The sequence below is a fragment of the Odocoileus virginianus genome, chromosome 6, assembly GCF_023699985.2.
Source record: "Odocoileus virginianus isolate 20LAN1187 ecotype Illinois chromosome 6, Ovbor_1.2, whole genome shotgun sequence".
NCBI classification, from domain to species: domain Eukaryota; kingdom Metazoa; phylum Chordata; class Mammalia; order Artiodactyla; family Cervidae; genus Odocoileus; species Odocoileus virginianus.
The window spans coordinates 56553039-56569102 of NC_069679.1; the positions used below are offsets into that span (position 1 = coordinate 56553039).

Sequence of the window (16064 nt, forward strand, 5' to 3'; positions counted from 1 at the left end):
ACCATATTTATACCAATGGACAGATGCAGAAAGAAAATAAGGAAATAAAAACTTTAAATGACACAGTAGTCCACACTAGATTGATATTTATAGGAAATTCCACCTAAAAGCAGAATAGACTTTCTTCTCAAGCAATAGAATGAACATGGAACATTCTCCAAGAGAGATCCCACCTTTGACCACAAATCAAGCTTTGGTAAATGTAAAAAAATTGAAATCATATCAAGCATCTTTTCCATTCACAATGCTAGGCAATTAGAAATCAATCACAAGAAAAAGAAAACTAAAAAACGCAAACACATGGGGGTTAAACAGTACTCAATAACCAAGAGATCACTGAAGAAATCAAAGAGGAAATTTAAAAATACATAGAAACAAATGACAATGAAAGCACAACAATCCAAACTCTGTATATTACTGTGTTAGTTGCTCAGTCATGTTCAGTTGTTTGCAACCCCATGGACTGTAGCCCACCAGGCTCCTCTGTCCATGGAATCATCCAAGAAAGAATACTGGAGTGGGTAGCCATTCCCTTCTCCAGGGGATCTTCCCAACCAAGGGATCAAACCTAGGCCTCCTGCATTGCTGGAAGATTCTTCACTGTCTGAGCCAACAGGAAAAAGCAGTCCTAAGAAGGAAGTTAACAACAATTTAATCTCACCTCAAGAAACAGGAAAAATCTCAAATAAACAATATAACCTCACACCTAAAGCAACTGGAGAAAGAACAAAAGCAAACCCCAAAGTTACTAGAAGGAAAGAAATCATAAAGATTAGAGCAGAAATAAATGAAATAGAGAAAAAGAAAAGAATATCAAAGATAAATAAAACTAAAACTTGGTTCTTTGAGGAGATAAAATTTATAAATCTTTAGCCAGAATCAAGAAAAAAAGGATTCAAATCGATAAAATTAGAAATGAAAAAGAAGAAATTACAACTGACACTGCAGAAATGCAAAGATCATAGCAACTATATCGGATAACCTGGAAGAAATGTACAAAACAACTTTCCAAGACAGAACTAGAAAGAAATAGAAAATATAAACAGACCAATCACAAGTAATGAGATTGAAAGTGTGATTTAAAATCTTCCAACAAACAAAAGCCCAGGACAAGATGGCTTCACAGGGAAATTCTATCAAGCATTTAAAAAAGAGCTAACACATCCTGCTCAAACTCTTCCAATAAATTGCAGAGGAAACAACATCTCAAACTCACTCTACAAGGTGACCATCACCCTGATACTAAAACCAGACAAAGATATCACAGAAAAGAAAATTACAGACCAATATCATTGACATAGACACAGAAATTTGCAACAAAATACTAACAGAATATAACAACAAATTAAAAGGATCACATCATGATCAAGTGGGATTTATCCCAAGGATGCAAGGATTCTTCAATATATGCAAATCAACCAATGTGATACACCATATTAACAAAGAATAAAAACCATATGCTTATCTCAATAAATGCATAAAAAGCTTCTGACAAAATTCAACACCCATTTATGATAAAAAAGAAAACTCTCCAGAAAGTGGGCATGAGGAGAACCTACCTTAGCATACTGTAGCCATGAAATTAAAAGCTACTTGCTCCTTGGAAGGGAAGCTATGACAAACCTAGACAGTGTACTAAAAAGCAGAGACATCACTTTACCAGCAAAGGTTCATATGGTTAAAGCTATGGTTTTTCCAGTAGTCATGTACAGATGTGAGAGTTGGAACATAAAGAAGGCTGAGCACTGAAGAACTGATACTTTTGAATTGTGGTGCTGGAGAAGACTATTAAGAGTCTCTTGGACAGCAAGGAGATCAAACCAATCAGTCCTAAAGGAAATCAACCCTGAATATTCATTGCAAGGAAAGTGATGCTAAAGCTCCGATATTTTGGCCACCTGACATGAGAAGCCATTGGAAAAGACTCTGATGTTGGGAAAGACTGAAGGCAAAAGAAAAAGAGGGCAGCAGAGAATGAGATGTAGATAGCATCACCGATTCAATGGACATGAGCATACTACAGTCCATGGGGTCATAAAGAGTTGGACATGACTTAGCGGCTGAACAACAACAACAAACCTCAACATAATAAACCCCATAAACAACAAACCCACAGCAAACATCATTCTCAGTGGTGAAAAATGAAACCATGTCCTCTAAGTTCTGGAACACGACAAGGAGTCCACTCTCACCACTGTTATTTCACATAATTTTGGAAGTCCTAGCCATAGCAGTCAGAGAAGAAATAGAAATAAAAGGAATACAAATTGGGAAAGAAGTCAAATTGTCACTGTTTGCAAATGACATGATAACTGTACACAGAAAATCTTAATGATGCATCTGAAAACTGCTTGAGCTCATCAATGAATTTGGTAAAGTTGCAGGGCACAAAATTGATACATAGAAACTTATTGCATTCCTATACACTAACAATGAAAGATCACAACAAGAATTTAAGGAAACAATGCCATAACCACTGCAACAAAAAGAATAAAATACCTAGAAATAAACCTACCTAAGACAAAAGACTGTACTCAGAAAACAATAAAGCACTGATGAAAGAAACCAAAGATGACACAAACAGATGGGGGGATGCACCATGTGCTTGGATTAGAAGAATCAATGTTATGAAAATAACTATACCACCCAAAACAATCTACAGATTCAATGCAATCCCTATTAAGTTACCAATGGCATTTTTAACAGAATTAGAACCAAAAAAATTTACAATTTTATAGAAACTTAAAAGACCCTGAATAGCCAAAGCAATCTTGAGAAAGAAAAGTGGAACTGGAAAAATCAAGCTCCCTGACTTCAGACTATACTGTAAAGCCACAGTAATCAAGACAAAATGATATTGGCACAAAAACAGAAATATAGATCAATGGTACAAGATAGAAACCCAAAGATAAACTCACAAACTTGTGTCACCCAAACTATGACAAAGGAGGTAAGAATATACAATGGAGAATAATCTCTTCAATAAATTAGTCCTGGGAAAACCAAACGGCTACATGTAAAAGACTGAAATTAGAACATTCTTTAACGCCATATTAAAAAATAAAATATAGGAAAATATAGGAAAAACACTCTTTGATATAAATCACAGAAAGATCTTTTGTGACCTATGTCTTATAATAAAAATAAAAACAAAAATAAATAGGACCTAATTAAACTTAAAAGCTTGTGGACAGTAAAGGAAATGATAAACAAGATGGAAAGATAACCCTCAGAATGGGAGAAAATATTTGCAAATGAAGCAACTGACAAAGGATTAATCTCCAAGATAAACAGCTCATGCAGCTTAATGTCAAAACAAAAACAACCCAATCAAAAAATGGGAAAACCTAGATAGACATTTTCTCAAAGATGACATACAAATGGCCAAGAGGCTCATGGAAAGATGCTCAACATCACTAATTATCTGAGAAATGCAAATCAAAACTACAGTGAGGTATCACATCACACTGGTCAGAATAGCCATCATCAAAAAAAATCTACAAACAATAAATGCTAGAGAGAGTGTGGAGAAAAGGGAACCCTCTTGCAGTGTTGGTAGGAATGTAAATTGATACAGCCACTATGGAGAACAATATGGAGGTTCCTTAAAAAACTAAAAATAGTTTGTCATATGATCTAGCAATCCCACCACTGGGCATATACTCTGAGAAAACCATAATTCAAAAAGATACAAGTACCCTAGTGTTCATTGCAGCACTGCTTTCAATAGCCAGGACATGGAAGCAACCTAAATGTCCATCAACAGATGAATGGATAAAGAAGACATGGTACATATATGCAATGGATTATTACTCAGCCATAAAAAGGAACAAAGTTGGGTCATTTGTAGAGATGTGGATGGACTAGAGTCTGTCATACAGAGTAAAGTCAGAAAAACAAATATTGTATATCAATGCATATGTGTGGAATTCAGAAAAATGGTACAGGTGAACCGATTAGCTGGGCAGGAACAGAGGCACAGACATAGAGAACACACATGTGGATGAGGGGAGGGGTGGACGAATTCGGAGATCAGTAATGACACATATACACTACCATGGGTAGAACAGATAGCTAGTGGGAACTGCTGCATAGCACAGGAAGCTCAGCTTGCTGCTCTGTGATGACATAGATGGGTGAGATAAGGAGGAGTAGGAGGAAGGTCCAAGAGGGAGGGGACATATATATATCACATATAAATGATTCCCGTCCTTGTACAACAGAAACTAACACAATGTTGTAAAGCAACTGTAGATAATTTTAAAAAAGGAAAAAAGGGGGAGAGTGCCCAAATCATTAAGATTACAAATGAAAATGGAGAAATTACAACCACACCACAGAAATACAAAGGATCATAAGAGACTGCTACATGCAACTATATGCTAACAAAATGGATAACCTAGAATAAACGGACAAATTCTTTAAAAGGTACACTCTCCCAAAACTAAACGAGGGGAAAATAGAAAAAAATTAACAGACCAATTACCAGTGCAGAAATTGAGCCAGTAATTTTAAAACTTCTAAGAAGCAAAAGTCCAGGATCAGATCGCTTTACAGGTGAATTCTACCAAACATTTAGAGATGAGTTAACACTTATCCTTTTGAAGCTACTCCAAAAAATTGCAGAGGAAGGAACACTTCTGAATTCATCCTGTGAGACCACCATTACCCTGATTCCAAAACCAGACAGATATCATACATGCAAAAAGAAAACCCCAGGCAAATATAATCAATACAGATGCAAAACTCCTGAACAAAACACTAGCAAACCTACTCCAACAATACAGTAAAAGGATCATACACTATGGTCAAGTGGGATTTATATCAGGGATGCAAGAATTTTTCAATATTAGCAAATCAGTCAGTGTGCTATACCACATCAACAAACTGAAGAATATAAATCATATGATCATCTCAAAAGATGCAGAAAAAGCTTTTGATAATAGTCAACATCCATTTTGGATAAAAATGCTTGAGAGTAACCACAGAAGGAACATATCTCAATGTAATAAAGGTGATATATGAGAAACCCACAGCTAACATCACACTCAACAATGAAAAGCTGAAAATATTTCCTCTAAGATCAGGAATAAGACAAGGAGGTCCACTCTCACCACTTCTATTGAGAATAATTTTGGAAGTCCTAGTCATAGCAGTCAGAGAATAAATAAATAAATGGAATCCAAACTGTAAAAAAAGTAAAACTGTCACTGGTTGAAGATGACATGATTCTGTACATAGCAAATCCTTACTATCCTAAGATGCTACCAGAAAACTACTAGGGCTCATCAGTGAATTCATAAAGTGGCAGGATACAAAATTAATGCATAGAAATCTGTTGCATTTCTATACACTAACAACAAAAGATTAGAAATTAAAGAAACAATTCCATTTATCATCACATCAAAAAGAATAAAATACCTAAGAATAAATCTACCTAAGGAAGCAAAAACCTGTATCCTGAAAACCATAAGACACTGATGAAAGAAAACAAAGATGATGCAGACAGATGGAAAAACATATCATGTTCTTGGATTAAAAGAATCAATATTATGAAAATGGCCATACTAGCCAAGGCAATCTACAGAACTAATGTCATCTCTATCAAATTAACCTATGGCATTTTTCATAGAACTAGAAATCTTTATGGAAACACAAAAGACCGTAAATAGTCAAAGCAATCTTGAGAAAGAAGTACAGAGCTGGAGGAATCAGTTTCCCCATCTTTAGACTATACCACAAAAGTACAGTCATCAGAACAGTATGGTACTGGTGCAAAAACAGAAATATATATCAATGAAACAAGATAGAAGGTCCAGAAATAATCTTAGGCACCTGTGGTCAATTAACCTATATCAAAGGAGACAAAACTATATGACGGAGGAAAAATATTCTCTTTTATAAATTGTTTTGGGAGAACTGAACAGCTACATGTAAAATAATGAAATTAGAACATTCTTTAATACCATACACAAAATAAACTCAAAATGGGTTAAAGACCTAAATATAAGACCTGAGAGTACAAAACCCTTGCAGGAAAACATAGGCAGAACACTGACAAAAATCATAGCAATATTTTTTTTGGCCCTGTCTCCTAGAATAATGAAAATAAAAACAAAAATAAATGGTACCTAATTAAACTCAAAAGCTTTTGCACTGCAGAGAAAACCATAAACAAAATGAAGACACTATCCGTAGAATGGGAGAAAATATTTGTAAATGATGCATACCACAAGGAATTAATCTCCAAAATTTAAAAACATGCAACTCAATATAAAAAAAAAAAATCAAAAACTGAGCAGAAGACATTTCTCCAAAGAAGACAGACCAATGGCAAACAGGCACATGAAAGATGTTTACCATCACTAATTATTAGAGAAATGAAAATCAGAACTACAGTGAGATATCACCTGAGACCAGTCAGAATGGCCATCAAAAAATCTACAAACAATACATGCTGAAGAGGATGTAGAGAAAAGGGAAGGAATTTGCCTACAGTGTTGGTAATGTGAAATTAAAGTGTTAGTCCCTTAGTCATGTCTGACTCTTTGCAACCATGAACTGTAGACCGCCAGGCTCCTCCATCTATGGCATCTCCAGGTAAAAATCTAAGAGTTACCATGTGATTCAACAATTCTACTTCTGGGCATACATCTAGAGAAATTCATGATTTGGAAGGATACATATACCCCAGTGTTCACTGCAGCACTGTTTACAATAGCCAAGACATGGAAACAATCTAAATGTCAACAGATGAGTGGATAAAGAAGCTGTGGTTTGAGATGGTGTCACCTAGAACTTGAGCCAACTGCACAAGAGTATTGGAGGTCTGGTGAGAGACCACAGCCAAGAACAAACTAATAGAGCAGAAATCTAGGAATGTATTCCACATAGCCAGCCAAAAAAGCTTTAAGGTTAAAAATAAAGCAAAACCAGTTACCACTAATCATAAGAAGATAAACATTGTTAATGATGAAAAAGTTAACAGAGTGAATAAAGCTTTTGTAGATATGCAAAAGAAACGCAAACTTCTCAAAAGGCCTTTCCCTTGAACCTCTGCAGAAACAGCTGATTTGTCAGCAGTGACATGAAAACAGCAGTTAACGTCGATGAAGCTACAAGATTAATGGCTCAGTTGTAAAATACACTGGTGATGCATCAAATTTCCCCAAAAGACCAATCAATTAAACATTTTATACAAAAAGAAGATGTGATACATATATACAGTGGAATATTACTTAGTTCTTAAAACGAATGAAATAACCTCATTTCATTGCAAGATGTATAGAACTGGAGATTATCATACTAACTGAAGTAAGTAAGAAGAGAAAGACAAATATCATGATATTCTATTACATGAGGAATCTTTTAAAAAGTGATACAAATGCTTTTACTTACAAAACGAACAAACTCACAGAGTAGAAAACAAGCCTGTGGTTACCAAATGGGAAAGGCAGCGGAGGGACAAATTGGGAATTTGGGATTGACATAAACACACTACTATATTTAAATAGATTAGCCAACAAGGACCTACTGTATAGCACAGGGAACTCTGCTCAGTATTCTGTAATAACCTAAATGGGAAAAGAATTTTGGGAGGGATGTTCAAGAGGGAAGGGACATAGATATACCTATGACTGATGAATGTTGATGTTTGGTGGAAACCAACACAAACTGTAAATTAATTATCCTTCAATTAAAAATAATTTTATAAAGAATAGATTCATGTCAATGTATGACAAGACCCACTGTGGTATTGTAAAGTGATTAGCCTCCAACTAATAAAAATAAATGGAAAAAATAATAATAAAACTCATATAAGAAGCTCAAAATAAACTGCAGGATCACAGAAAATAAAATAAAAAGAATAGATATATATGTATGTATCAATGATATAAACAAAAAGCAATGAATAAAAAGTAATCATAAGGGGAGGGGGGAATGTGACCCAAACTCCAATTTATTACCACAGCAGTGTTCTTCTTACCCAGTTTCATGCAGAGATGAAACCTCCCCTAGGAATTATCTGTTAAGAGAGAAGGGAGACTCCTGACATCCAGCAAGAAGAGAGGAGATCAGGAGGTGTTCATGGGGGCGGTGGGGTGAGGAGAGAGATTCAGCAACTTAAAGGCTATTGAAAACCTGTCTCTGTGTTTTTCCTATAAAATATTAAGGTCTATCATTTTGTTGGGATTTTACCTTTTTCTAACTACCAGTATTTGATACTTTATTAGGGAAGGAGTGCTTTCATTATTGAAGGACAACTTCTAGGCAAAGTGCCATCCAAGTAAGCCTTGAATGATGAGTGGGAGTTTGCCAGGCCCTGGGGTAAGCTAGGATGGGGTGAGCCTGCACAGAGAATTGTAGGCAGAGGGGACTCATGCACATGCCAGAGGGCAGTTCACCTGAGTGCATCCAGAGAACGCAGGTGGCACATGGAGGCAGGGATGGACCATGTCTAACTGTGCTGCTTGTCAGCTGTTAATCAGTCTGTGAGCACTTGGTGTGTGTAGCACTGCCAGTCTTTTAAATGATGTTCTGAAGCTCACAGTGAATGTGTCTGCTTCAGACCTTAGGAATGCAGCATAAATGATAGATTGTGTGAAGCTAAAGGTCACCGGGAGTCACTGGCAGCCGTGCAGTATTTATTGCAAGGCCCACCAAGGGTCTTCTGAATTGACTGTGGTCGAAATCAGCCTAAGTCTTCACCAGGTGAACTGGTTGGACATCTCCTATGCCTTATGAGACCAAGGAGGTGTTGCGCTGTTGTTAAGGAGGAAACATAAAAATCTAAGGAGATTTGTGAAGTTTGTTAAAATAACCACTACAATTACAACCACTGTAATCATCCTCCAATTAAAATAAATTTTTTAAAAAAGAAAAATTTTTAAAAAAAGAAAAATCACTCCATTAATTGAACGTGTAAAAAGTAAACTGTCTTCAAGCTCGGGCCTTTATGTGTATCACATATATGATTTATATCCAATGTTCAGATGAGGAAAGGGAGGTTCAGTGGGGCTAGTTACCCTCTAGTCCTGTTTTTCAAGGAGGCCGGGGGATAAACTGCCCCGTGTTTGTTTCATAGCTGATCTTTACGAGGAAAGACCACCAGCGAGATTTGCCAAATTTTGCTTTAAAAAGACATGTCTGTCAAACTTGTAGGTGGAAACTGAGACCAACGTCCTGCAGGATGGCTCCCTCATCGACCTGTGCGGGGCCACCCTGCTCTGGAGGACGGCGGATGGCCTCTTTCACACCCCAACCCAGAAGCACATCGAAGCGCTGCGGCAGGAGATCAACGCGGCGCGGCCGCAGTGTCCAGTGGGGCTCAACACCTTAGCTTTCCCCAGCATCAACAGGAAAGAGGTGGTGGAGGAGAAGCAGCCCTGGGCGTACCTCAGCTGCGGCCACGTGCACGGCTACCACAACTGGGGCCATCGCAGCGACACGGAGGCCAACGAGCGGGAGTGCCCCATGTGCAGGACTGTGGGCCCCTACGTGCCGCTCTGGCTCGGCTGCGAGGCGGGCTTTTACGTAGACGCGGGGCCGCCCACTCACGCTTTCACCCCTTGCGGACACGTGTGCTCAGAGAAGTCTGCGAAATACTGGGCTCAGATCCCGCTGCCTCACGGAACTCATGCCTTTCATGCCGCCTGCCCTTTCTGTGCCACGCAGCTGCTTGGGGAGCAGAACTGCATCAAACTGATTTTCCAAGGTCCAGTTGATTGATGCCCTCAAGAGCCAGCGACGACTTTATTAACAAGTTACTGTGAAGATTTTGCCACTCACTCTAGATTTTACCTTTTTATAATGCCGTTTATTAGGGGGAGGGGGGGTCCTGAAGCTAGGAAGAAAGAGGGGCACGGTGATGAAACATGCCAGGCATTGACCATAACCGTGGTGCGTTGCATGCTCAGAACAGCGGCATCATCATTGAAGTGTGCTTGATTAAACCGTAATACCTTTGTAACAATTGGATTTAAAATGCCATGCTTTCATTTTGACCTTGGGGTTTCTTTGGTAAACTGAGACAGGAGTTTAAATCCTATTTTAAAACTCCAGAAGAAATGTATTCAAAAGTTGTTGGCTCTTAATTCCAACCTTCAGAGCTGCGTGGTGTAGGTTTTAGTCATGCCCTATCTGGAAATACTTAATACCAGTTAGAATCTGACTAGATACCAAAAGAGGGGCTCTGTAAGATGATGTTGGGGACAGGAGACCTTAAGTACAGGTGGTTGTTTTGAAATCTGCGGCTTTTGTTATTTTTCTTTTGAGGGGAGGGAATATGTTGTCTTTTTTTTTAACTTCAGTGGCATTTAATTACTTTATACACACATTCATCAAATATCTTGGCATTTCAAAGAATTTTCTCTAACTTTTTGGTCTGCCTTTTGTTATTTTTGATCTGCCATGGTCTGTGTCCGTAATACTCATCTTGCATGGGTAGAGCTATTTGGTTGATTAAAATGTAACAACTCTTATAAAACATTCATTAAATGAGGGTGATTATTGCAGCAGGAAACATGGCCCAGGTTATCTAATATCAAGTTCATTTGCTTACTGAATAATTGGAGTGATTAGAAATAAGGTTTTACTCTTTAAAACCACTTGTTGGGGTTTCCTAAGTTTTTCTTAAGAAAGCCGAAATTCTGCGAACTTAAAAGCAACATAACACAGCGATGCAGTCAGTTTTGTTCACTCCCCTTCTGCCATCTGTCGCCTTCCACTGCAGCTTACAGAGCCCTGTAAGTTTTGAAAATGTTTGCAAATCAAACTAAATTTAAATGTAATCATTAGATACACAACACCAAGTGGTACATCTGCAGAGAGCGTTTGAAATTCCTGATTTCAAGAGAGCAAATGAGTGTTTACTGAGGAATAATTAAATCAGAATTTCATATGAGCTCCACCAGCCCTCTCTGTTAGTTTCATTTTTGAATAATAATTCTTGGATGTTCGTTCTCTGTGCTCGGTACCAGTGTATCACCATTTCCATGATGCAAAGAGCCTTCAGGACATGCCCCTGCCAGAGCTGGCTGGGATGAAAGATTCCTGCCACACGGAGCAACTATGTTTAAATTAACATCCTCTTAAATTGACCATTGCAGATTCGTGCTGCATTTTTTTAACCTTTGTAAAGATATATAATTTATATGATTCTAATATACTGTATTCCTGTTCTAATTGGATTATTCCATGGTTTGCCTGCTAGCAAATATTTTGCCTATTTTCATTTGTTCTAACCCATTTTGAAAGCCCTTTTCCTTAACGTGATAAGATCTATTCATCTTGATTGCTGCTGCTTAAGTTGATTTAATATATAAAAAGTTCATCCTATAAGTTTTCAAATAGCTTTACTTTTTAGTGGAGATTATTGTTCATGATGAGGTGGTTTTGTTTTGGTAATTTTTAAGTGCTGTGAAAATCCAACAACAGTCCTCTTATTGATAGCTTACTGTATTCTGTATAGCTTGCTCAACCTGCAGAGAATGAAAGAAAAAAATGAAATTGCCCAGAATATCAAATGCCTTTTGACATACCCAGAGTCTCCCATGGTTAGCTTTTACAAATGTGATCTGTGCCGCTTTAGGCTCCACAAAATGATGCAGGAAGCACACAGTCCCTTTTCTTGCCATATGAAGAAGGTGATTTGAGGAGTCTTGATACCCTAAAATGCATCTTGTAAGATAAATAGGTAATATCTAGCCTTTCTAGATGCAAGACTATCAAAAATGTTTTTTTCCCCAAAAAGTTACCATCTGATATAATTTTCTATTTCAAGGACTATAGAAGTTAAAAGTCTAGTACTTCTACATGCAACCTATGCCCCAAAATAGTTATGTTCCAACTTGAAAGCTTTGACTTTTAGTGAACTCGGGTAAGAAATTCCAAGCTCTTGGAAGGGGTAACAGTGACCCACCCTCTGTTAGTGCCACATCTTTTCTTCTGACTTCCAAGTGAGGTTCCCTTTCCCCTGCCTGGGGAACAACAGCCAGGTTGCACCTCTATAGAAGGAAGCCAGGCTCATCTTGGCCACTTCCAGTAAGATCTTCTAACATTGATTAATGAGACTCCCCCTACCCCCGCATATTTGAGAGCAATTTCATTTGTGAGAATAAAGAACTCTAGCTCAGAGTAGAGTTATATAGTTCAGAAAAGGTAACTTCTCAGAAGTCATGCCTGTTATTATGTCTTGCTTGACATCACATTCAAGGACAAATCCCACTTCCCAGGTGTATACATAGGAAATTGCAGACCAATTATCCTGATCTCAGCCTGACCAAAATGCCTTTTGTGACTACGTTTCCAGAAAAACCCCAGTGATGTATTCCCATAGTTTTCCAACCCCCCTCCCCAATTGTTTATGCCAGTTTATTACCAAAAAAGAAGAAAAAGGAAAAAAAAGTTCAGAGTTAATGGGATACAACTCTGAATATTTTTCTAGCCTGGAATTTTTTTTTATTATCACTAATCGGTGCTGCCAGGCCATGCATGCTGCAACTCTACATTTTCCTTATTTGGTTTCGCTTTTTGCAAGAAGGGCTACAGTTCACATGGCAGAGTAAGTATTATGCTTTCTGTGTTTTTTTTTTTCTAACTGTAGCCCAAAAGAATTAAAATTTTTTAATATAAATAGCATATTTATCATTCCTCGATAGTTAATTATAGAGTTTGGTACCTTTGTGCCTCAGGGAAGCCACGTGACATAACTGGTTATAGAATTTCAGGGTTAGGGTTTAAAGAAAGGAGAAAGCCATTGGAAAAATGATGGGCTCCATTAAGGAGACTAATGAATCTGGATGCAGAAATATGCCAGGAACTGGCATACACATGATTGTAGTAGAATTTATTTCCAGGATCAGTAGGGAAATTATTTTTAAGTTATTACATCTACTATATTAGCTAAAGTTGAGGAGAACGCTTTTCTTCATAAAGCTTCAGTGCTTTGTTTTTGCTTACATTAAAAAAGAAAATTTTTTTCAACCCCTGCTGTTTGGGAGCTCAGTATTGTTATTTGGGCACTTTTTGAGAGTTTAAAAAGGAGCATGTTTTCTCCTTCTTAATTTAAGTGTAACATAGGTTACAAAGTTGTTACCTGCAGTTCTATGATTTTGATCAATGTTCCTTTTTAAATCCATTCTGTTCTTTGGATTGAAAGGATATATGATCACAACCTTGTTAATGCTGGCTAAAAAACACTTGTCAGCTTCATGCAATCCTGCCTTGTAACAGTGGAATTTCTGATAGACAAACAGCAGAATCTTGATTTTAAGCTGGATCCAGCTCTGTTCTTTTGGCTGTAGCTCTTACATCCCCACAGTTTAGCCTTCATGGGCAGAGGGTATGAAGTTCCTCCTTGAGTGCTAGAAGGAGAGCATCGCTCTGTTATCATTTCTTTATGACCCAGTCAAAGACCAGTAAGACAACTCCAGAACCTTTCTAAAAGAATGTACGCATTATTGAAGCAGTAAAACAGAAGGTTCAGTATTTCTTTTTAGTAAAACTAATATCCTCTCAAGTTTTCACCCTTATGCAGAATCCCTAGAGGAAGATAGGGAAAAGCAAATATTTTTCCAGTTCTGCTTAACTATTTCTCAACAAACAAAAACTCGATGAAAGGGAAGTTGTTTCTTTTTAGCTGAGATGACAGATTGTTTCTCTGTATTAAATAGTCTAGAAGCTAAGAGGGTGGTCATATTTACCATGTATAGTGTTATGAGCAGTTAAATTTTATGGATATATTTGTAAAACTGTTCTTTTATATTTCATGTCAAATTGAAAAGTTTATTTCTTCACTATTGTATCTGTGGAAATACAAGCCATTTTACAGGAAAAAATCTTCAAAAACTATTAAATGGATCTCGGTATCTTTGTGAGTCATTGTCTTCATCAGACCGTTCAGTAGGAAGTATATATAACAGTAGACTTGACTTCTGCATTTTTCAAACTTTCAGGTTGATCCCAAACAGTTGAGCTGATCATTGTTTTATATTCTGCACAATACCTATTTAAATCTAGATTCTGAAAATCTCAATTTTTTATTTGAAAAATTCCATTGGTGTTTATATTTGTGGCATTACATCATGGTCAAATCTAACTTTCAGGAGCATTTAACTTGGCTTGTAGAATTAATAGATTTTCTACATGGCCATTATAGTCACATTGCTACCTTTTTGATAATCTTCATTTACTTTTTAACAGCATAGCATTATGTGTAAGCCTCCAAGAAACTAGTATGTCTTTTCATAACAAAAGGTCTTTATGACAGTTTTTTTTTCCCTCACCACATTGATATTTAAGGAGTCTTAAAACTCCAATACTTGGCCACCTCATGTGAAGACTTGACTCACTGGAAAAGACCCTGATGCTAGGAGGGATTGGGGGCAGGAGGAAAAGGGGACGACAGAGGATGAGATGGCTGGATGGCATCACCGACTTGATGGACATGAGTTTGAGTAAACTCTGGGAGCTGGTGATGGACAGGGAGGCCTGGCGTGCTGTGATTCATGTGGTCGCAGTCGGACACGACTGAGCGACTCAACTGACAACTGACTAAGTATTGTTGAAGGAAATAGATTTTTCATCCCCCCCCCAAAAAAATATACATATAGGCATTTATTTCAGGATTAAGTATTCTAACACTTTAGTAAAATGCCATGTGGTTATAGAAAAACAGCCAGTTACAGTTGTGAGATGCATTCCATTTTATAAGAGTATGAGAACTATTCAGTGGGGAAAGAAGAGTATTTAACAGATGGAGCTGGGATAACTAGATATTCGATGCAAAAGAATGAAGTTGGAACCCTTCCTCACACAGTACACAAAAATTAACTCAAAATGGACAGAGCAAAAACTATAGAAGAGTAAACCTTTGTGACCTTAGTCAATGAGTTCTTAAACATCAAAAACACAAGCAACAAAAGAAAATAAATTTGACTTCAAAACTAAAATATTTTGTGCTTCAAAGGACACTGTCCTTTACACTTTGTCAAAAGCAAAAAGACAACCCATACAATGGGAGAAAATATTTGGAAATCATATCTAATAAGGAAATAGAATCCAGAATACCTGGAGATGTCATAACTCATCAAGAAAAGGACAGATGGCCCAGTTTAAAAATGGTCAAAAGATTTGAATAGGTATTTTTCCAAAAAACATACACGAATGACCAATAAGCACGTACAGATTACCAGGAACATTAGGTATCAGAGAAATGCAAGTGAAAAACCAGAAAAATACCACTTCATACCCACTGTGAGAGTAGCAAGGGAAGAACAGAACCTGACTCCTTGTTGGATCTGTTTCTCTTTAACCTTTGCTCTCCATTGCTTTTGTTACTATAATCACTGAAAGGATGCTGTCTATAAGCTGTAAGCATACATACTGGCCTGCCCCGGGGAAGCCTGCCCCTCTGCACGAGAAAGTTTAACTAAGGTACCTTTGTTTGGCTCACGGGGAAACATTCTGACCCTGCCCACTTGTGAAAGGTTGCAGGAAAAAAAAAGTTATCCCAGCCCCTCCCCCGCTGCTGGCTAAGCCAGAAGATATTCTGCAAGGCTTATGGCATTTTTTTACTTCCTCACCTTGTCCCTCTCTTTTTTCTACAAAAGATAATAGCATCCAGACCCTGATAAGACTAGAAACACTTGTCTGCCATCTTCTCAGAGGCCCGGCTTTTAGAATAAAGTCACTGTTCTGTTCCTTGCCTCAATACCTCATCTCCTGATTATTTGCCTGTCATGCGGCAAACAGACCAAGCTTGGATTTGGTAACAAGCTAAAATCAGAAAGATAGTAACAAGTGTTGAGAATGTGTTGAAAAATTGGAATTTTCATGCACTGTTGGTAGAAATATAAAATGGTACCTGGTGGCTCAGATGGTAAAGAATCCGCCTGCAATGCAGGAGACTAGGGTTCGATCCCTGGGTTGAAAAGATCTCCTGGAGAAGGAAATGACTACCCACTCCAGTGTTCTGGCCTAGAGAATCCCATGAACAAAGGAGTCTGGCAGGCTGCAGTCCATGGTTTTGCAAAGAGCTGAACATGACTGAGCGACGTAAACAC

At 37.6% G+C, this 16064-nt stretch overlaps 2 protein-coding genes across 2 annotated transcripts in view; both read left to right on the plus strand.

Moving 5' to 3' along the window:
- The window catches only part of PELI2 (pellino E3 ubiquitin protein ligase family member 2), a 186247-nt gene extending 172379 nt beyond the window's left edge, over positions 1-13868 (plus strand). The window contains exon 6 of the mRNA XM_020899630.2: positions 9163-13868. Within this exon, the coding sequence (XP_020755289.1) occupies positions 9163-9729 (567 nt within the window). The 3' untranslated portion in view covers positions 9730-13868. The remainder of the gene's footprint in view (positions 1-9162) is intronic.
- LOC139035460 (ribosomal biogenesis factor-like) lies at positions 4133-9152 on the plus strand. Its single transcript, XM_070468484.1, has 2 exons — positions 4133-4136; positions 6847-9152. Exons 1-2 carry the CDS (start codon positions 4133-4135, stop codon positions 7050-7052), a joined length of 210 nt encoding a protein of 69 aa, XP_070324585.1. The 3' UTR covers positions 7053-9152.
- Positions 13869-16064: the final 2196 nt, after the last annotated feature.